This window comes from Melanerpes formicivorus, unplaced genomic scaffold (genome assembly GCF_026170545.1).
Source record: "Melanerpes formicivorus ecotype bairdi unplaced genomic scaffold, bMelFor1.0.p_v2 SCAF_29, whole genome shotgun sequence".
NCBI lineage: Eukaryota > Metazoa > Chordata > Aves > Piciformes > Picidae > Melanerpes > Melanerpes formicivorus.
Window position 1 is genome coordinate 7,211,906 of NW_027142381.1, and position 15,550 is coordinate 7,227,455.

At 39.4% G+C, this 15,550-nt stretch overlaps 1 protein-coding gene across 1 annotated transcript in view; it reads left to right on the forward strand.

The window, feature by feature from the left end:
- The window catches only part of BRIP1 (BRCA1 interacting helicase 1), a 108,414-nt gene that overhangs the window by 11,874 nt on the left and 80,990 nt on the right, over positions 1 to 15,550 (forward strand). The window contains exons 10-14 of the mRNA XM_068154827.1: positions 1,803 to 1,935; positions 2,493 to 2,644; positions 3,282 to 3,453; positions 3,558 to 3,695; positions 4,436 to 4,597. Coding sequence (XP_068010928.1) covers positions 1,803 to 1,935; positions 2,493 to 2,644; positions 3,282 to 3,453; positions 3,558 to 3,695; positions 4,436 to 4,597 — 757 coding nt within the window. The remainder of the gene's footprint in view (positions 1 to 1,802; positions 1,936 to 2,492; positions 2,645 to 3,281; positions 3,454 to 3,557; positions 3,696 to 4,435; positions 4,598 to 15,550) is intronic.

Here is a 15,550-nt window from a genome sequence, read left to right on the forward strand (position 1 = left end):
CCAACAGCAAGAAAAGCAGTTGTTGGGAAGAAAAATACTGGGTGTAAATGGCCAGTAATTGGTAAAATAGCGACATGGCTTTGCCAAATGCATGGCAAAATCCTATTTCAGTTATAAACATCCTGTGCCCTCATTTCAGAAAGCACTTAGGCATGGGCTTAGTGCCACAGAGGTGCTAAGATGTCATTTGAAGATACAGGGAGAGAGGTGTGCTGGCAAACTTCTCTGAGATGCAGATTTACCTGGGCAAATGACTAACTTCAGTGGAGAAGTTGTGTCAGTTGTGGGATTTTCTTGTACGGAGGGAAGGAGCAAAGCTACTTTCAGGAATTGAAGGCATGCCTGTAACATTTCTTCCATCATTTGCTGAAAATAGTGCATGCACCAATTTTTACTTTAAAACCTTAGCTATTGTTCTGGCAACCCATGTAATTTAATTTATGCTTACTGCTTTACTCTTAAATTGAATGAAGAGGTATTTCAAGTAAGTGTTTTAATGTTAGATCTAAACAGACAAAATTTCTTCTAGCATTTGCTTTTCTGGTGGTATTTTAGTTGTAGGGAGTTGTTGTGTTAAGTTTTTATTTGCATTTACAGCATTACCATTTCAAAGGTATGTGATGGTGTTTGAACTTCAGAACAGGGAAACAGAAGTTTTACATTTCCTGAAATGTTTTATCCATCATAAATCTGTTTTATTTCTGTCTTAGTGGCCTTTTCCTAATTTTAGTTCCAGGGCTTTTTGATGTTACATTTGAGGAAATGGGGCAGAGTACTACACTGGTGAGGTTCTGCCTGTGTTAGTGATCATCATTCCTTTGTAAGATAAAGCAAAGTAGAGCCAAAGAAGTGATTGCCATGGCAGCACTTTTTATTTGCATTTAACCTCTCAAAAGGAAAGGGTTTTTTTAATTGTCCCATTGATCAGATTATTTGCAGCAACAGGATAGGAAATCTGGAACTGAAACAGTCACTTGAGTTGATAATGATTAGCTGATTTTACAGATCAATATTTGGAGGGGTTGTAGAAATGACAGCTGTCTTTCTGATGCCTCCTGCTGGCTGATGGAGCAGACAGCTTCGGCATTTCCTGAGAGGGAGGAAGCCTGCCTGCTTGTCTAGACAGAGGGCAGGTCCTGTCATACTGCAGGGGCAGGTCCTGTCATACTGCAGGGATGATAGAGGACACATTCAGCTAGAAAGATTTTAAGCTTTGCCAGGAATGAGATGCTCTGCCTGTTTAGATTGTGGGTTTAGAAAGTCCTGTCACATTTTGTATTGTCAGTACAATTCCAACTCTTCTCAAATTGTAGCAGAGTTATGAATACCTGCAGGTAGATTAAAATACACAGCTTTTATTGCTCTGCCTCCCCTTACTGTGCACCAATATTGAAAGAATTCATTCCATGCCTCAGGTTTTGTTCTTAATAGGAAAGTCTGCAGTTGACAGGGATGAGAAACCAACTTGTAGCAGTAAAAGTACAGTAGAAATCCCTCTGAAGTGAGCCTGACTTGTTATATCATAAGAACAATTTATATTTGAATCCTTTATTGTAAAGATATTCTAGGATGATAAATGTAAATGTATAAGGACAAGTTTTCCTCTCACTTGAATGAGCAGCATCAAGAGCAGCTGCATGGAAGTTAGTTCAGCAGTGAAAACCTGGCAGGAGGAAAAGCAGAATCTCTCTACTTAGACCTAGTAAAATATTTCTCATCACCACAGAAGTCTGGTGTAGTGTTTTGAGATTTGGTTTCTACCTGTAAAGCTGAAATTAGATCTGATTTCTCTCTTTTCACAGCTGGTTACAGGATAGCTCCAGTCAGCTGGTAGAAAGAGGGTATGAAACTGCCTGTAAAGTTTGGAGTGGAAAAGAAATGCTCAACCATTTGCATGAGATGGGAATAACTGGCATTACTTTTCCCATTTTACAGGTAATGTTGTGTGCTGTAGAAACAAGTGTCCATAAGTGAAATTCTAACAGATCTTGTAATTCACTGCAACACTGAGAACCTGTCTGAAAATGATACTTGATGAAAACCAGGAGTGATCTGCCTGAGCTACTGGAATTTGTAGAGAATCAATGGTTTAAAGGACATAATTGATCATGTGCAATGATTTGAATTGAGCTGCTGAGTCAGTGATAGTTTTGTCTGCATTTTTATTGACTGCTGAAATGTGTTTACTCTTCTGTGTGATCTGGTATAGGTGATCCTGCTCTGGCAGAGGGGTTGGACTAGATGATCTTTCAAGGTCCCTTTTAGACCTTAACATTCTGTGATTCTATTTTCATGCTTACCCCTCCTGTCTGTGTAAGTCAAGGGTGTTAAAAACACTGTTTTTCCTTTCCACTTCTGTCTTCAGTCTGGCTTTATTGGTACTTTAGGTGAGCTTTGAAAACTGTGTGCTGATAATCTTGTATCTATTCTAGCTTTGGTTTTGAGAAGGTACTTAGAATGCTCTTCATGTGGAATTTGTTTGCCTCTTACAGAAACATCTTACTACTGTCCTGCAAAAAGAAGAAAAAGTCTCAGCTTTTGGTAGAGAGGAACTTATTGAGATCCCAGTTGTGAGCCCTGCCACTCAGATTGTGCTGAAGGGGCTATTCATGGTTCTTCTCTGTCTTTTTAAAGACAAAAGCAGGTCAGTGCAAACACAGCCTGAGCCATGGGTGGTGGGAAATCCAGCTGCTTGCCAAACTGCCTCTTTCATTTATGAACACCTCAGTTATGCTATCACAGTATCACCAAGGTTGGAAGAGACCTCAAAGATCATCAAGTCCAGCCTGTCACCACAGACCTCATGACTAGACCATGGCACCAAGTGCCACATCTGGCTTCTCAGCAAAACTACCATTTCAGAAAGTTTTGGAAAATCTATTTGTGGAGAGATTTTAAATACTCTTTGTTTTGTTTTGTTTTCATTCATAAACAAATTCAAATATTGAAGAGCTTTATTTGGAGGTGAAGGGTAAATTTTTGTGATGTGTTGCCTGGTTAAGTACGCACGGGGTTTGTTTTTCTGCATAGCACTTACTGTTTGACTGGCTTCATGTCTTGACTGCTGATGCCAGCAGTTACTAAACATTTCTGATATGAACCTTGATTTTGAGCATTAATGACTGCAGAGTTTCTCTGTTTAGTCTGCAAGTATAAAAACCATTTCTTACACTTGAAGTGTAAACGCGTTGTAGCGATGTTGTCTTTGCTTTAGCTGAGCTTAAATGCTGACAGTTTGTTTAGTTTGTACTTTTTATTGCTATTTCTGTGTCTCTCTACAGGTATGCAGACGACTACAGAGTTGCTCTGCAGCAAACTTATGCTTGGATGAACGAAAACCAATCTGATGTTTCAGATACAAGTGCCTTCTTTACACGGCCCAAGCATAAGAGAGGTTTGCGGCAGAAGACCGTCGTCCACATGCTTAATTTTTGGTGCTTGAATCCTGCTGTGGTAAGCTGAGTGTGAAGCTGAAGGCATGAAGTGATAAATACATATATGATCTCAAAGTGATTGAACTGATTTTCTGATTTCCTTCATTCCTTTCTCCAACCTAGGCTTTTTCAAACTTAAGTGATGTTAGAACAATTGTTCTGACCTCTGGCACGCTCTCTCCAATGGATTCCTTTGCTTCAGAGCTTGGTGTGAAGTTTTCTATTCAGCTGGAGGCAAATCACGTTATTCGGAACTCACAGGTAAACGTCGGAGGTGGTGTTCCCTCTCCTGAGGTGTCATGCAGGCCATTGAAAAAGAAACAGTAAAATAAAACAAAAATTATGATAAACTCATTCTGTAAGTGAAAGCAAACGTCCAGAACATGCTTGAAGTAGTGCACATTTTGAAATGCATGCTCCCCTGGAAAAGTTAAATTTGTACTGTTTTGGCAACGGGCAGCTTACATCACTTATTGCACTTTCTCGTCTGTATCTAAGCACTGGAATGAGTTTGTTTAGAACAAACATTTTCCTACACATGAAAACATCATTATTTAACCTAGTGTAATTTCATAATTGGAGAAGAGGAGGCTCAGGGGAGACCTTATTGCTGTCTACAACTACCTGAAGGGAGGTTGTAGCCAGGAGGGGGTTGATCTCGTCTCCCAGACAATCAGCACCAGAACAAGAGGACACAGTCTCAAGCTGTGCCAGGGGAAGTTTAGGCTTGAGGTGAGGAGAAAGTTCTTCACAGAGAGAGTTGTTAGCCATTGGAATGTGCTGCCCAGGGAGGTGGTGGAGTCACCATCCCTGGAGGCATTCAAGAAAGGATTGGATGTGGCACTTGGTGCCATGGTTTAGTAGTCATGAGGTGCTGGGTGACAGGTTGGACTTGATGGTCTTTGATGTCTTTTCCAATCTTACTGAGTCTATGGTTCCTAAAGTTTGTGTCACCCATTGCAGAATTAATAAATTATTTTTTTAACTGCAACCTGTGGCAGGTTTGGGTTGGCACCATTGGAGCAGGCCCTAACGGACGGAAGTTGTGTGCCACCTTCCAGCACACAGAGACCTTTGAGTTCCAAGATGAGGTGGGAGCACTTCTGCTTTCGGTCTGTCAAAAAGTTGGCCAAGGAATTTTGTGCTTTTTGCCATCCTATAAGGTAAGGGAATCTTAATTCATCTTCTTCCTCTGAAACCACAGCTGCTCTGTGTGAAAATGGACAATGTGGTGCTTTATGCATCAACATATATAAATGTTCATCAAATAAATACGTTGTAATAACACTGTGATTGGTTTATATTGTAATTGCTTGGAGCTCATAATGGCTGGCCTTTTCAGTTGATATTTGTTTTCCACAGGTGTCTACATCTTAGCTCTTAAGTACATTTGTTCCAATTAATTTTGTAAAAAAGAAAGACTGATCTGCATTTTTTTTCTTAAATGATTTCCCTGGATGTGTTACAATGATATTAAAAAATAGAATTAACAAATCTCCTCCATGGAAGCTCATGAAAAGAGACTTTCTGTGTGTAGCTCAGCAGTAAGAATGCCCTTGCATGTGCTTTGTATGCTATTTCAATGCAGTATTCATCCAGTTAATTTCTTCTATCCTTCTTTCTTGTTCCATTTCACTGCATTGGAGAATCTGGTGTATTTTTCTTGAGTTAGGACACTGGCTGAAAGGAATCAAACTTCTCCATTTCAAACTATGCAATATCTAATTTCACTGACAACAGATAGCTGATTATGGTTAATCTGCAACTCACAGTAGTTCTTCTTGCTTCTCTGTGTGTTCTTACTGTTGTTTACAGCCAGCTCTGAGGAACAGGGCTATAAACCTGCAACAGAATTCTGTGATTCGTGCCCAGTTTCCTTGCAATGCTTGCAGGAGTGTGACTTCTTGCATTTTAAAACATTATTTATTATTTTTAAAAGAAGCAAACCAAAAAGCTTTCGGGGTGGGGGGGAACCTAATAACCAAACTTACTCAAAAATCCCACCAAATGAATAAAAAGACATGAAGTTTTCAGACCATTTTCCTCATTTCTAAGCTCTCTCAACAGGTTTGGTTTTTTTCCATGAAATAAAACCTATTTCTTCTTTATTACATAATCTTTGTGTTAGTTTTATTATTGAAGTGAAGCAGCTGCAAAGCGAGGGCGTTTGTTTTTCTTTGCTGGGTGTAAGAGTTGCAGCCATCAGTGCAGTTGCTGACAGTAACCATTAGGTGACCACATTAGACCAGGTAATGCACAGTCACTGAGGAAAAAAGGCATATTGCTGCCTAGAAATTTATTGAACCTGGCTCACAAAACAATACACTTGTATGCAGAGTTCATGATCTGAAAAGGAATTTTGCACTCGATTAATTTCAGAATGTAAATGGAAGCATCTTTCAGTCTTCAGTAGCAGCATTGTTCATTTACTGAAGTGTATGGTGTGAACAGTTTGTGAGCTTGTCTTGAACAGTTTGTGAGCTTCTCTTGAACAGACCTGGCACCTTCTGTAGGTTTTTATGAGCACAGCAATCTGGACTGAACCTCCAGAGAGACTGTAATGACATTTAGTGAAGAAGGACAGAGACTGCTGGACAGCTCTGTACCCTTCCCCCTGTGGCTGCCCTTATGTTTTACCGAAAGGTCATCTGGCTAAACACTTTGAGCGGTGTTTTTTCTTTGTGGGAACACTTCCATGATCCTAGCAAAAGTATTGATAAATATAAATTGCAGACAATTGAAGGATGATATTTTAAAATCACATTGCCAATATTTTTCTACGGATGCCCTTTTTCATTCTACTTCTTCCATTTCAGTTGCGTTGCCTTTAAGTCTGAGGTTAATATGTTGAAAGCACAGAATAATGTAAGCATAAGCATGTTAGTACAGGGAAAACAAGGTCTTTTTCTTCCCTCATCATACAGAATATTGCTTACCTGCACATTTGCATTTCAAAGCTGATTTTCAGATATTCTCATGGGGAAATTGGAGCATCTCTTTAAAAAACTGCAGGCTATCTGGTCTTACACCTCACTGAATGAACTATTAGGAGTTAAGCAGATTTTTTGAGGGCTCAACCTGTTTTATGAATTGGAGTTTCAACTTTGCAGTGAGTGAAAAAGAAAGTCCTTTTAAATGCCTGAAAGGCTGAAGGCAATGCCCTGAATAGAAAGAGTGGAGGGTCTAACATCTGCTAACAGGGAGCAAAAGTTGAAAACCCTACCTGACATAATTTGTGATGAGCCCTATTGGGACCCTCAAGCTAGCACCCAGGCTGGATTCTCTTACTGGTTCTCCTGTTATTCAGAAGTAGAACTAATAATACCATTTGAAATCCCCAGTCTGGAATTTAAGAGGCTTTTATGAGGAATATTTATTCCTCTGTTATTTTATCTGGAATTTCAGGTTGCTTTGTATACAGTAAAGCAAGCAAAACTTGGTGGGACTGTTGACCCCTTTATTCATGGTAGAGCTGGAGAAACAAACTTAGTCATTTGGTTCACACTCCAGGAATGGAGGACAGAAAAAAATCTCTCTCACTCACCTAGAAGATACCAACCTGCTAGAAAGCTTCCATGTGCAAATAAACAGAGGGCAAATATAATTTGTAAATGTCACCACACTAATCATAAAAGGAGAAGACTGGATGCTGCTTATAGAACATCCGAGAGGAATGTTGTAAATGTCAGAAGAGTAGGCTGCTGTAGGAGCTAGAATTCGAGTCCTGTACTCCTTCCAGTGCTAATGCATGCAAAAAGCATCCATTATTGGCTTCCATTTTCTCTATTAGCATTTCTTCAGGTAGGTTATTTCCTGAGAGATCCTAGATTTCTGTGAAGAAGATGTCTACTGCCAGGAAGAGGCAGTAGTCACTTAGACTTTTGCTTTGCAGTGCCCCTTCCAAGAAGCTATTTATAGTCTGTAGAATGTCATTCAGCTGATTTGTAAAGAACTTCAGGTCTCCAACATTGTCAGCCTTCATCCTTTTCTAATGAGCAGTCTCAGAAAATACTTTGCAGGCTGAGAAGGTGCTTTCCAAAGACCTTCTTACCTAATGTATTACCGTAACTGCAAAAGAATCCCTGCATTAAAGATAATTCACTTGTTACCTTGCTCTGTGCCACTCTGACCCCTCTTGTTTATTTTAATCAAAGCAGCTGCAGCAGAAATTGATCAGTGCAGTTCTGTGGGACAGGTCTGCCAGCTCTTCTGTAATTTGGAAATAATAATTGCAATGTGAACAGGAAAAATAGCCACAGTAAAGAAACTTCCCTTTATCTCCTTCAAGTATTCAACTGGACATATTTAGCACTGTGGAGTGACTGTTTAAAATATACCTATGGCAAATATGCAAAGTTAGCAATGCAAGTGAGGAAAATACATGGATGGGGAGAAAACAATGCATCAGATACATATCTCCACATGATAGGTGTCTGTTGTGAACAGCTGTGATGCCATGTTTCATGAATGAGATAATGATCCACCACAGAAAATTTTACTGTCATTAGTGTAGTTTTGACACACTGCCTTCTTAAACCATAAGCTTGATTTTCAGCATTTACTAAATTGCAAACCTAGATAGCTTTTAGGGCTACTAAAACTAGTGATACTATTCAGCAAAAATGCATTTATGTGAAAATCAGTAGCAACTCCAGCAGAAAACACTCCATAAAAGAGAATATCAGAAGGTGAAAAGATTACTCAGAAATCTAAGATGCTTTTAAACAAGATTAAGATAAGGACCATTAGGGTTCATGTTGCTGACCTGTCTGCATTAAGATATATCTTGCCTGGTGCCTGCATCTTAGATGATTCATTCAATATGTGTCATATCAAAGTCAGGGTATCCAGCAAGGAGAAAAATGCTAATGCTTATAAATTTTAGTGATAATCCATCATGATGAATTAACTGACCTTTCTTTCATAGCTTTTTACAAAGGAAGCCTTGGAAAATAATGTTAATGTTGGGTGTTTTGGTTTGGGTGGTTTTTGTTCACTGAGGCATTGCTGGTTAATTTGTGTCTGCTAATTGTTGAGCCATAACTTAGAAGGAGAATTTGTAAATCAACATAGTTGCTTTAAAAACAAAAGGTTTGAAAGACTGTTTTTAGCAGTAAAACTTAGGAACTGAGATTGTTCCTTGAGAATCCAAGGTTTGTTTACTACTTTATTCTCTCTCTTCTGCGCCTTGAATGGGTAGCATTCCCTGTTGATCCAGATTAATCAGATTCCTTTTGCATCTGCTTTCTTTTACAAAGCTTTAATTTTTTGAAGTCAAATAGAAGCTTTGCACAGTGTTGCTATGTATTTTGCATTATGTTGTACCAACTAGGTTGGCAGAAGGGAAAAACGAAAGTAATTTCGAGAAATACTAGCCATAAGAGGTAAGAATAGCAACTGCTTTGTTGTCTGTCTTGTGAGCCTCTTAGAAGTGGCTGAATGAACTAAATCTGCACTTGAAAAATTATTTTCTATACTCTCTCTGAAGGATTTGTGTCCAAATGTCTGTAAAACAGGCACTTTAGCTCATGCTCCTTGTGTTACTATTTTGAAGTGCAGGTGGCAGTTAGAGGTTTACAGCTATGTGAATTTTAACTCTGAGTAGTTAATCACCAAAGTAGTGAAGGTAATGGAAAAGAAGATGAATGCAGTATTTTTAAGTGTTTCTTCTATTTCATTAACCCTGATTTTCTTTGTATCTATAATTTCCAGCAAACTAATCTTTGTAGGATACTTTAGTGGAGCATAATGAAAAAGTAGCAAAATTTTGTTATAACTAAACAGTATCTGCTGGAAAACTGTTGAAGTGTCTGGAGCTTTGGCTCTGTACTGCAAAGATTCCAGGGGTTGTTCAAGAGTAACTAACAAATACTGTGATGGAGCAAAGGTGGTCTAAGGTATTTGTTTCCTAGAGCACTTTTCTTGTGGATGACCTTTTTTTCAGACTGACTGATTCTGGTGAGCTTGGTTGGTATATCCTAAAGCAGGTTCTCATGCAGCCTGATTTAGGGGGTGGGCTTGAGTTTTGTTCCTCTTTGGGGACAAGAACAACAGAACAAAAGGAAAGAGGGAGCAGGAATTACAAAGCTGGTGGAAATCACTGTTCCATTATTGACACAGCATTTCTGTAACTGATGGTACAATTTAAAAGCAACCAAAACCATGAGAAAATAATTTTTGGGTCACTTTAGCACACTTCAGCTATTGAACTTGAGGCATAAGGGTAAATATTTGTGATATAGTTAGTTCTTACTTTTCAGTACAAGCATGTCATCACTTTTATGTGTGATAAATCTGAACCTATTCAATTAATACATCTGGCAGTCTTAGTCCCACACTAATGAACAAATTACCCCTCACCATAAATTGGCATTGCCATGTGCAAAGTTAGTTAGGAAGGTGTAACTACTAGTGTGTGTGGACACAGACCCATTAATGCTGCACTGCGTTTGCTGTGTCCCCTGAGAAATTTGGGATAAGGTTACAATTCAACAGAAACAGTGATTTTGTCACTTGAAAAAAAGTGCTGAGTTTTACATCTCAGTATCTATTATCTCATTATTCTTAGAGATGCTAGTTCAGAGTTTGTCTGTCAAACTCATCCCAAGTTCCTGTTCTCTTGGCTGTGCCTGTTTTCTTCAGTGAGGACAGGACTGGGTGACAGCAAATCCATTTGGCCTGGAACACCTCTGTTTATTGTCTTGGCTCCCTTTCCATGTTTAAGGTATCAACCAAAGCTGTGGTGAAGCTGCAGACAAGACTGTTTGCTGTTCTGTTGACAAATATTCTTGCCATTATTATACAACTATAGGCAAGCAGCTCTTAATGAACTGTGAGCAGCGTAGAGCATTGCAATAGATCTAACTTGTGCTGTTTCCAAAGGGAATGAGACTCCTCAGGTTCAGCCTAGATGGTTACTTGGAATAAACAGGAGGGACCTCAGTTTAACCTCTGACTGGTGCATTTGTCTGCCATTGCACAGCAGTGTGTCTGTGTTGGATGTGAGACCAAGTCCTTGAATCCAGTCTCCTGGCATGAACATAAATGTGCCACCCTATATATGGCAGGCTGAGGGAGGGATACAGTTTCAGTATTAATTCTGAATGTCTGGCACTTCTTACTTTAAGGCAGATCCCTTTTCTGACTGAGATTTGTGTCAGGTTGGTAGAATTTTTGTGTGTGTGTGTGTATGTTTTAAGAAGTCTGTGTCAGAGTAGCAGCAAATGAATTGTTCTCAACACTGAAAAAAGAACAGAATAATTTTATTTCTTAAACTCCCCCGCAACACAGTTTTGGAAATGAAGTCTAAGAGACCCATTTTTGCCTGCCATTAGCAATAATAACAAAGAAGCAACCAACACTGCCTTCAGACAACTTTTACTTATTTAATAAATTACTTCAATAAATTTACCAAAGATGGTAGTCTGTTTAGCCAGGCCTATTAAAAGCATTAAGATTTGAGCACTGGCTGTTAAAATGAGTAAATGGCAATATCACAAAGTTAAACAAATGCCAAAAAACATTTTCCAGAGTACTGGGATTGTAACAATACCATTAATGAGGGCAAAGAGGTTTTAATGCAATTTGCACATTCTAAAGTTTCAAAAAGAAGTTTTGAGTTAGTGCATTATTAATGTTCTGAACATCTGGAACTATGTAAGAGCCACAGACATTGAGCAAGTGCAGGGTTTCCCCACTTGGTCTGATGCTGACTGATTTCCTCCCTAGCGAAAAGCTTGTTTTAAGAAGTTTGAGACAGTAAAATGACAATATCCAGATAAGAGATAAACATTCCACAGTGTCTTTTTGCTTGTAATGCCTGTGGAGGGAAAATTGCAAACCATTAGGTTTGTGCAGTGAAAAGGTGAATTTGAAATTAAGTAGGAGAATAGTTGTTTGCACCACAGATGGTTGCTCCCTGGTGCAGTCACGCTGACCGCACGGTGCTTGGGTGAGGAGTTCTCTAGTGAAGTGGATTGGGTGCCCTCAAGTTGCTTACATTTTGCTGTTAGGTGTGTTTAGGCAGGGATGAATTCTTTATCAAGAGTAATATTCTCCTTGGTATTCTTGTTTTGCAGCTGTAGGATTACCTTGAGGAAGAGAGATACCCCTGTGTGTAAATATTTGCGGGACGTAGGGATCTGGTCACACCAAGCATGCTTCATGACAGAAATCTTTTCTTTGAAGTTACATAAACATGACCTGTCTGGATAATTCTAGGGTTAGAGATTGTAATTTACACTGTTACAGTGTAAAAATGATCCAAGAAACAGAACGTTTCAATGGGTTGCCTTATTGCAGATGTTTTAACTGTGGCTGATGCCCACCATCACATTCATTGGGATGGAAAGGCAGGAGGCCTTTAAACAGGCTGCTGTATCAGGGGTGAGTTATGAAATAATTGTAAATTAATAATGATACTCACTTTCTGCACAGCATTTGCTTTCTGCTCTCAAGGGAAAAGCATTCTCTTACTCTAGAAGCCTTATTTGTTTGAGCCAAACAGCTGCAACGGTGCTGTTACAGTATGTAAGAAACCCTAAAAACAAGAAAAGACTTTAGGGAATAGAATACTGTCATCCTTGCTCTCTCAAGTTATGTGCAAGTGCCTAACAATGAAAGTAGAGCAAAATGATGGAGGAGTAATTAAACAACATTTGAGAGGCACACTCTGTTCTTTCCCTGCCACAAACAACTCTCTGCAGTGTCCCCTGGAAGTTTTTGGGTACTTCTCAGGTGTTGCAGAGGGCTGAGGTAAGGCTCATGACACCAAAGTGACCCTTTGGGTTTTTTTTTCCCTTTGTCTTTGAAAAGAAAGGCTTCTTGCCAGCTTCTGAAGCTGTGTCCTTTGCCTTACTCTGATGAAAATGTTGGTAAAGTGATTTCTGTCTGATGTGACAGCAGTTTGGGAAAATATGATCTTAAATAAGCCAGATGCTAATGACTCAAACTAGGCATGTCAACATTTGTACCTAATAAACCTAGATGGAATTTTGTTTTACTTGTTGTCCACTGTTGTTTCTTCATTGCTTGTTTTTCACTCTTACCCTGCTTGGTTTATCTCTGATCTTTATCTCAGATTCTTCATACTTTATGGGGTTTTTTGCTCCCATTAATCATATACAATATCTCCTTTCAGTTTTATTCTCTATTTTTCCTTCACTTAAACATTTAAATGTCTGTAATATAAACTGCCTAGCTATTGGGGCCCTCACATTCATCCAAAAGAACAATTTTTCAGGCTTGGTGTGCATTATCTGAGGTGTCTTCTGAGAGCTCCAATAGTGCTGGTAAATCTTACTCTGATTTCTGAAGTCTGCAATTTCCTTTTTTCCCCACTGACTTGGGCAGAGCAAAGGCAGCATGTAAAATTCACTCTGTGTGATGGAAGATCTCAACTCTTCCATCATGATGCTCTTTTCTCTGCCTCGGACATTGAAGGCTGGTTTGTGGTGTCTGTTCAAATAGAGAAGAACAGTAGTGGAAGAAACATTGAGATCCAGGTGTATAATCCTCCAATTCTGCTGGCAAACCTCCTCCTTTCGTGTCAGCAGTTCAATCAAGTTACTCTGCCAAACTAAATTTGAAGATGGAGCTGGCAGTTCACACCCTGGCAAGGTAATTATTGTCTAATTATAGAGGCTGAAGCAAACATCTCCTTGAAATAAGAAAGCCAGAACAGTGCTGAATTCTGCTCCACAGGAAGACCTCAAGTTCTAAACTTTTAAAGCTGATGTGTGGTTTTTTATAGTGGTTTATTAGAATGTTTTCACTTAGAATCTTTTAACCTCTCCAGTTGGTTGGGTTTAGGGTGTTGTTTTTCCCCCACTGCTTGGTTACCAGTGGGTAATTCCACTTTTGACCATCCACATCTGTTACTCTCCAAGCAGGCCAAGAAAAATGTTGGGCTACATCGAAGCTAAAATTTTAACTTTGGGGGATGATAACTGATGATCTGACAAGTTGCACAGTATTTGTTTTCTTTCTTAAATAGTTTGACAAGATCCTAGATTACTGGTTATGGAGTAATTTTCCTAGTTTCTGGGAAATCAGAGACAATTCAAACATTAGATGTGCTCAGAGAAGTGGGAGGCTTAGAGAAGTGGGAAGAAATGACCCCGCAGCTTGCTGCTGAATGGCGACGTTCTTCCTCCCTTTCCTTGTGATCATTCATGAGCTACTCTGAATTGTGTCAGCTGATTTGGATCTCTGGAACAAAGGAAAAGTTTTTATCCCTTTCCCCCCCAACTTGTTAGTTTTTTCTCGGCTTTGTGAACTGAGCTGGCTTGTCAGGAGGTCAGAGAAGTGTCAGAGGTGGCTCAAGGGAAGAGATGATATTGCACTCTTAAGGAGGGAGCACGATTGTCCCTTTTGATGCTAGAGCTCAGTCTCAGGGATGAAACATTACTGTCCTTTTTAAAACGAATTTTTTCAGTGATTTATCTCAATATGAGAAATGAAGGAAAGTAATATGGAAATTTGGATCTTTTTATGAACTGTGGTTTGTGTTAGAAAGTTGTTAGTGTGAGATTGCAGCATTGTAACCGAGTCTGCCTTTACTGTGAATTAACCAAATGAAGTGGAGAGTTACTCAGGTGAATATTCTGGGTGAATGGAAATTTAGGTGAGGTGATACGAAAAGAATGAACTGTTCTGACTTCTCCTCCTGTGGAATCCCACAGAAACTGGGAATGGAGGAGCTGTTGCTGTTTGTATGTACTACTTAGTGCAGTCAGACATTTTACACGGGGCTACTCCTCGAGTACACAACAGCAGCTGTGGCTGAGTGTTCTCACAGCTCCCTGCTGTTGGCTCAGGGGAAATTTCTAGGTGTGATTTGGGTCCCACCTTATCTTTTTGAATTACTGGCTGCAAAGAATGCACAGATACGCTTTCCATGGCTTACTGAACTGCTGTGGTGACCAGCAAGGGACCTGCAATTATTCAGGTGCCCTGTGGCACTTGCTTTCTGCATAGAGCAGCTACACTTTCTGATAGCATCTGCACGTCATCTAAAGTGGAATCCGGAGCGACAGTTTGTGGCAGATTATTGGGTATTATGTCTAAAAAAATTATATGCTATGCTGGTAGATGAGTGTTTTCCTTGTGAATTTCACACCCTGAGAGCTGTGCAGTTTAATATTTTATTATGCTGTTAGTTTAAATACCCTGAGCATTCAGCATCAGGAAAATAAACTGAAATTCTATTATTGTTTCTCACTCCTGAGCTCTGACGTGTCAAAGTGCTGCAAGCTGAATTGTTGTGTCTAGTCAACACATGCTCCAATTTCCATTGTAATTAACACTTTCTGGTTGCAGATTTTTTTCCTACCATTTAAGTGGTAACTGCATTGAAAATGAGTTTTCACAGTCGAGAAGTTTGCACTCTGTGAATGACAGAATCCAAATAGTAAAGAACAGTTACAGTCCATGTGTCTTCTTCCTCAAGAGCTTGTAATGAAGAGGAGAGAAATGGAATGGCAAACAGTAGTTATGAATAGGGATCAATATACATGAACAACATGATTTTTAAGTAGAAGGCATATCTTGCACAGGCTACTTTGCCATTCCTGTCCTGAACCGTTGCAGCCTGCGGAGTTCCTGGCCCCTTTGGCACCTCTGAGAGGTTCACTGCCTGATGTGGTAGAGATGTGGCTTCTCCATGTGTGAAAAACACTGTGTATCAGATAGAATATACCTGAAAGCCTATATTTAGGTAGCATGTAGCATCCCAGGATTTGAATATTAAATATATTGCAGTTTTGAATTCAGAAAACTTCTCCTTCATTGGCAATTCAGAGAGCCTGTCAAACTGTGCCTTAGCTAAGCAAGCCTTAGCTGTTAATTGGGTAAGCAAGCTTCTTAGTGGTAGAATGTCATTGTTGAGATGTTGTGTTCTAAAGAGAATTCATTGCATTTTGATTCAGTTCACAGCTCTTTAAGGGACTATTTTTAGCAAAAGTGTTTTGTAACAACTTGCACAAAACAAAACTTGGCTCACAAACGAGCCACTTGATTTGTTGGTAGCCAAATTGCAGCCTGTTATGCTTAAAACTCTTTGCTTTCAGCTCCTTCCTCTTTTTGATCATGAGGTGAGAAACTGCTTTCCTAAGAAT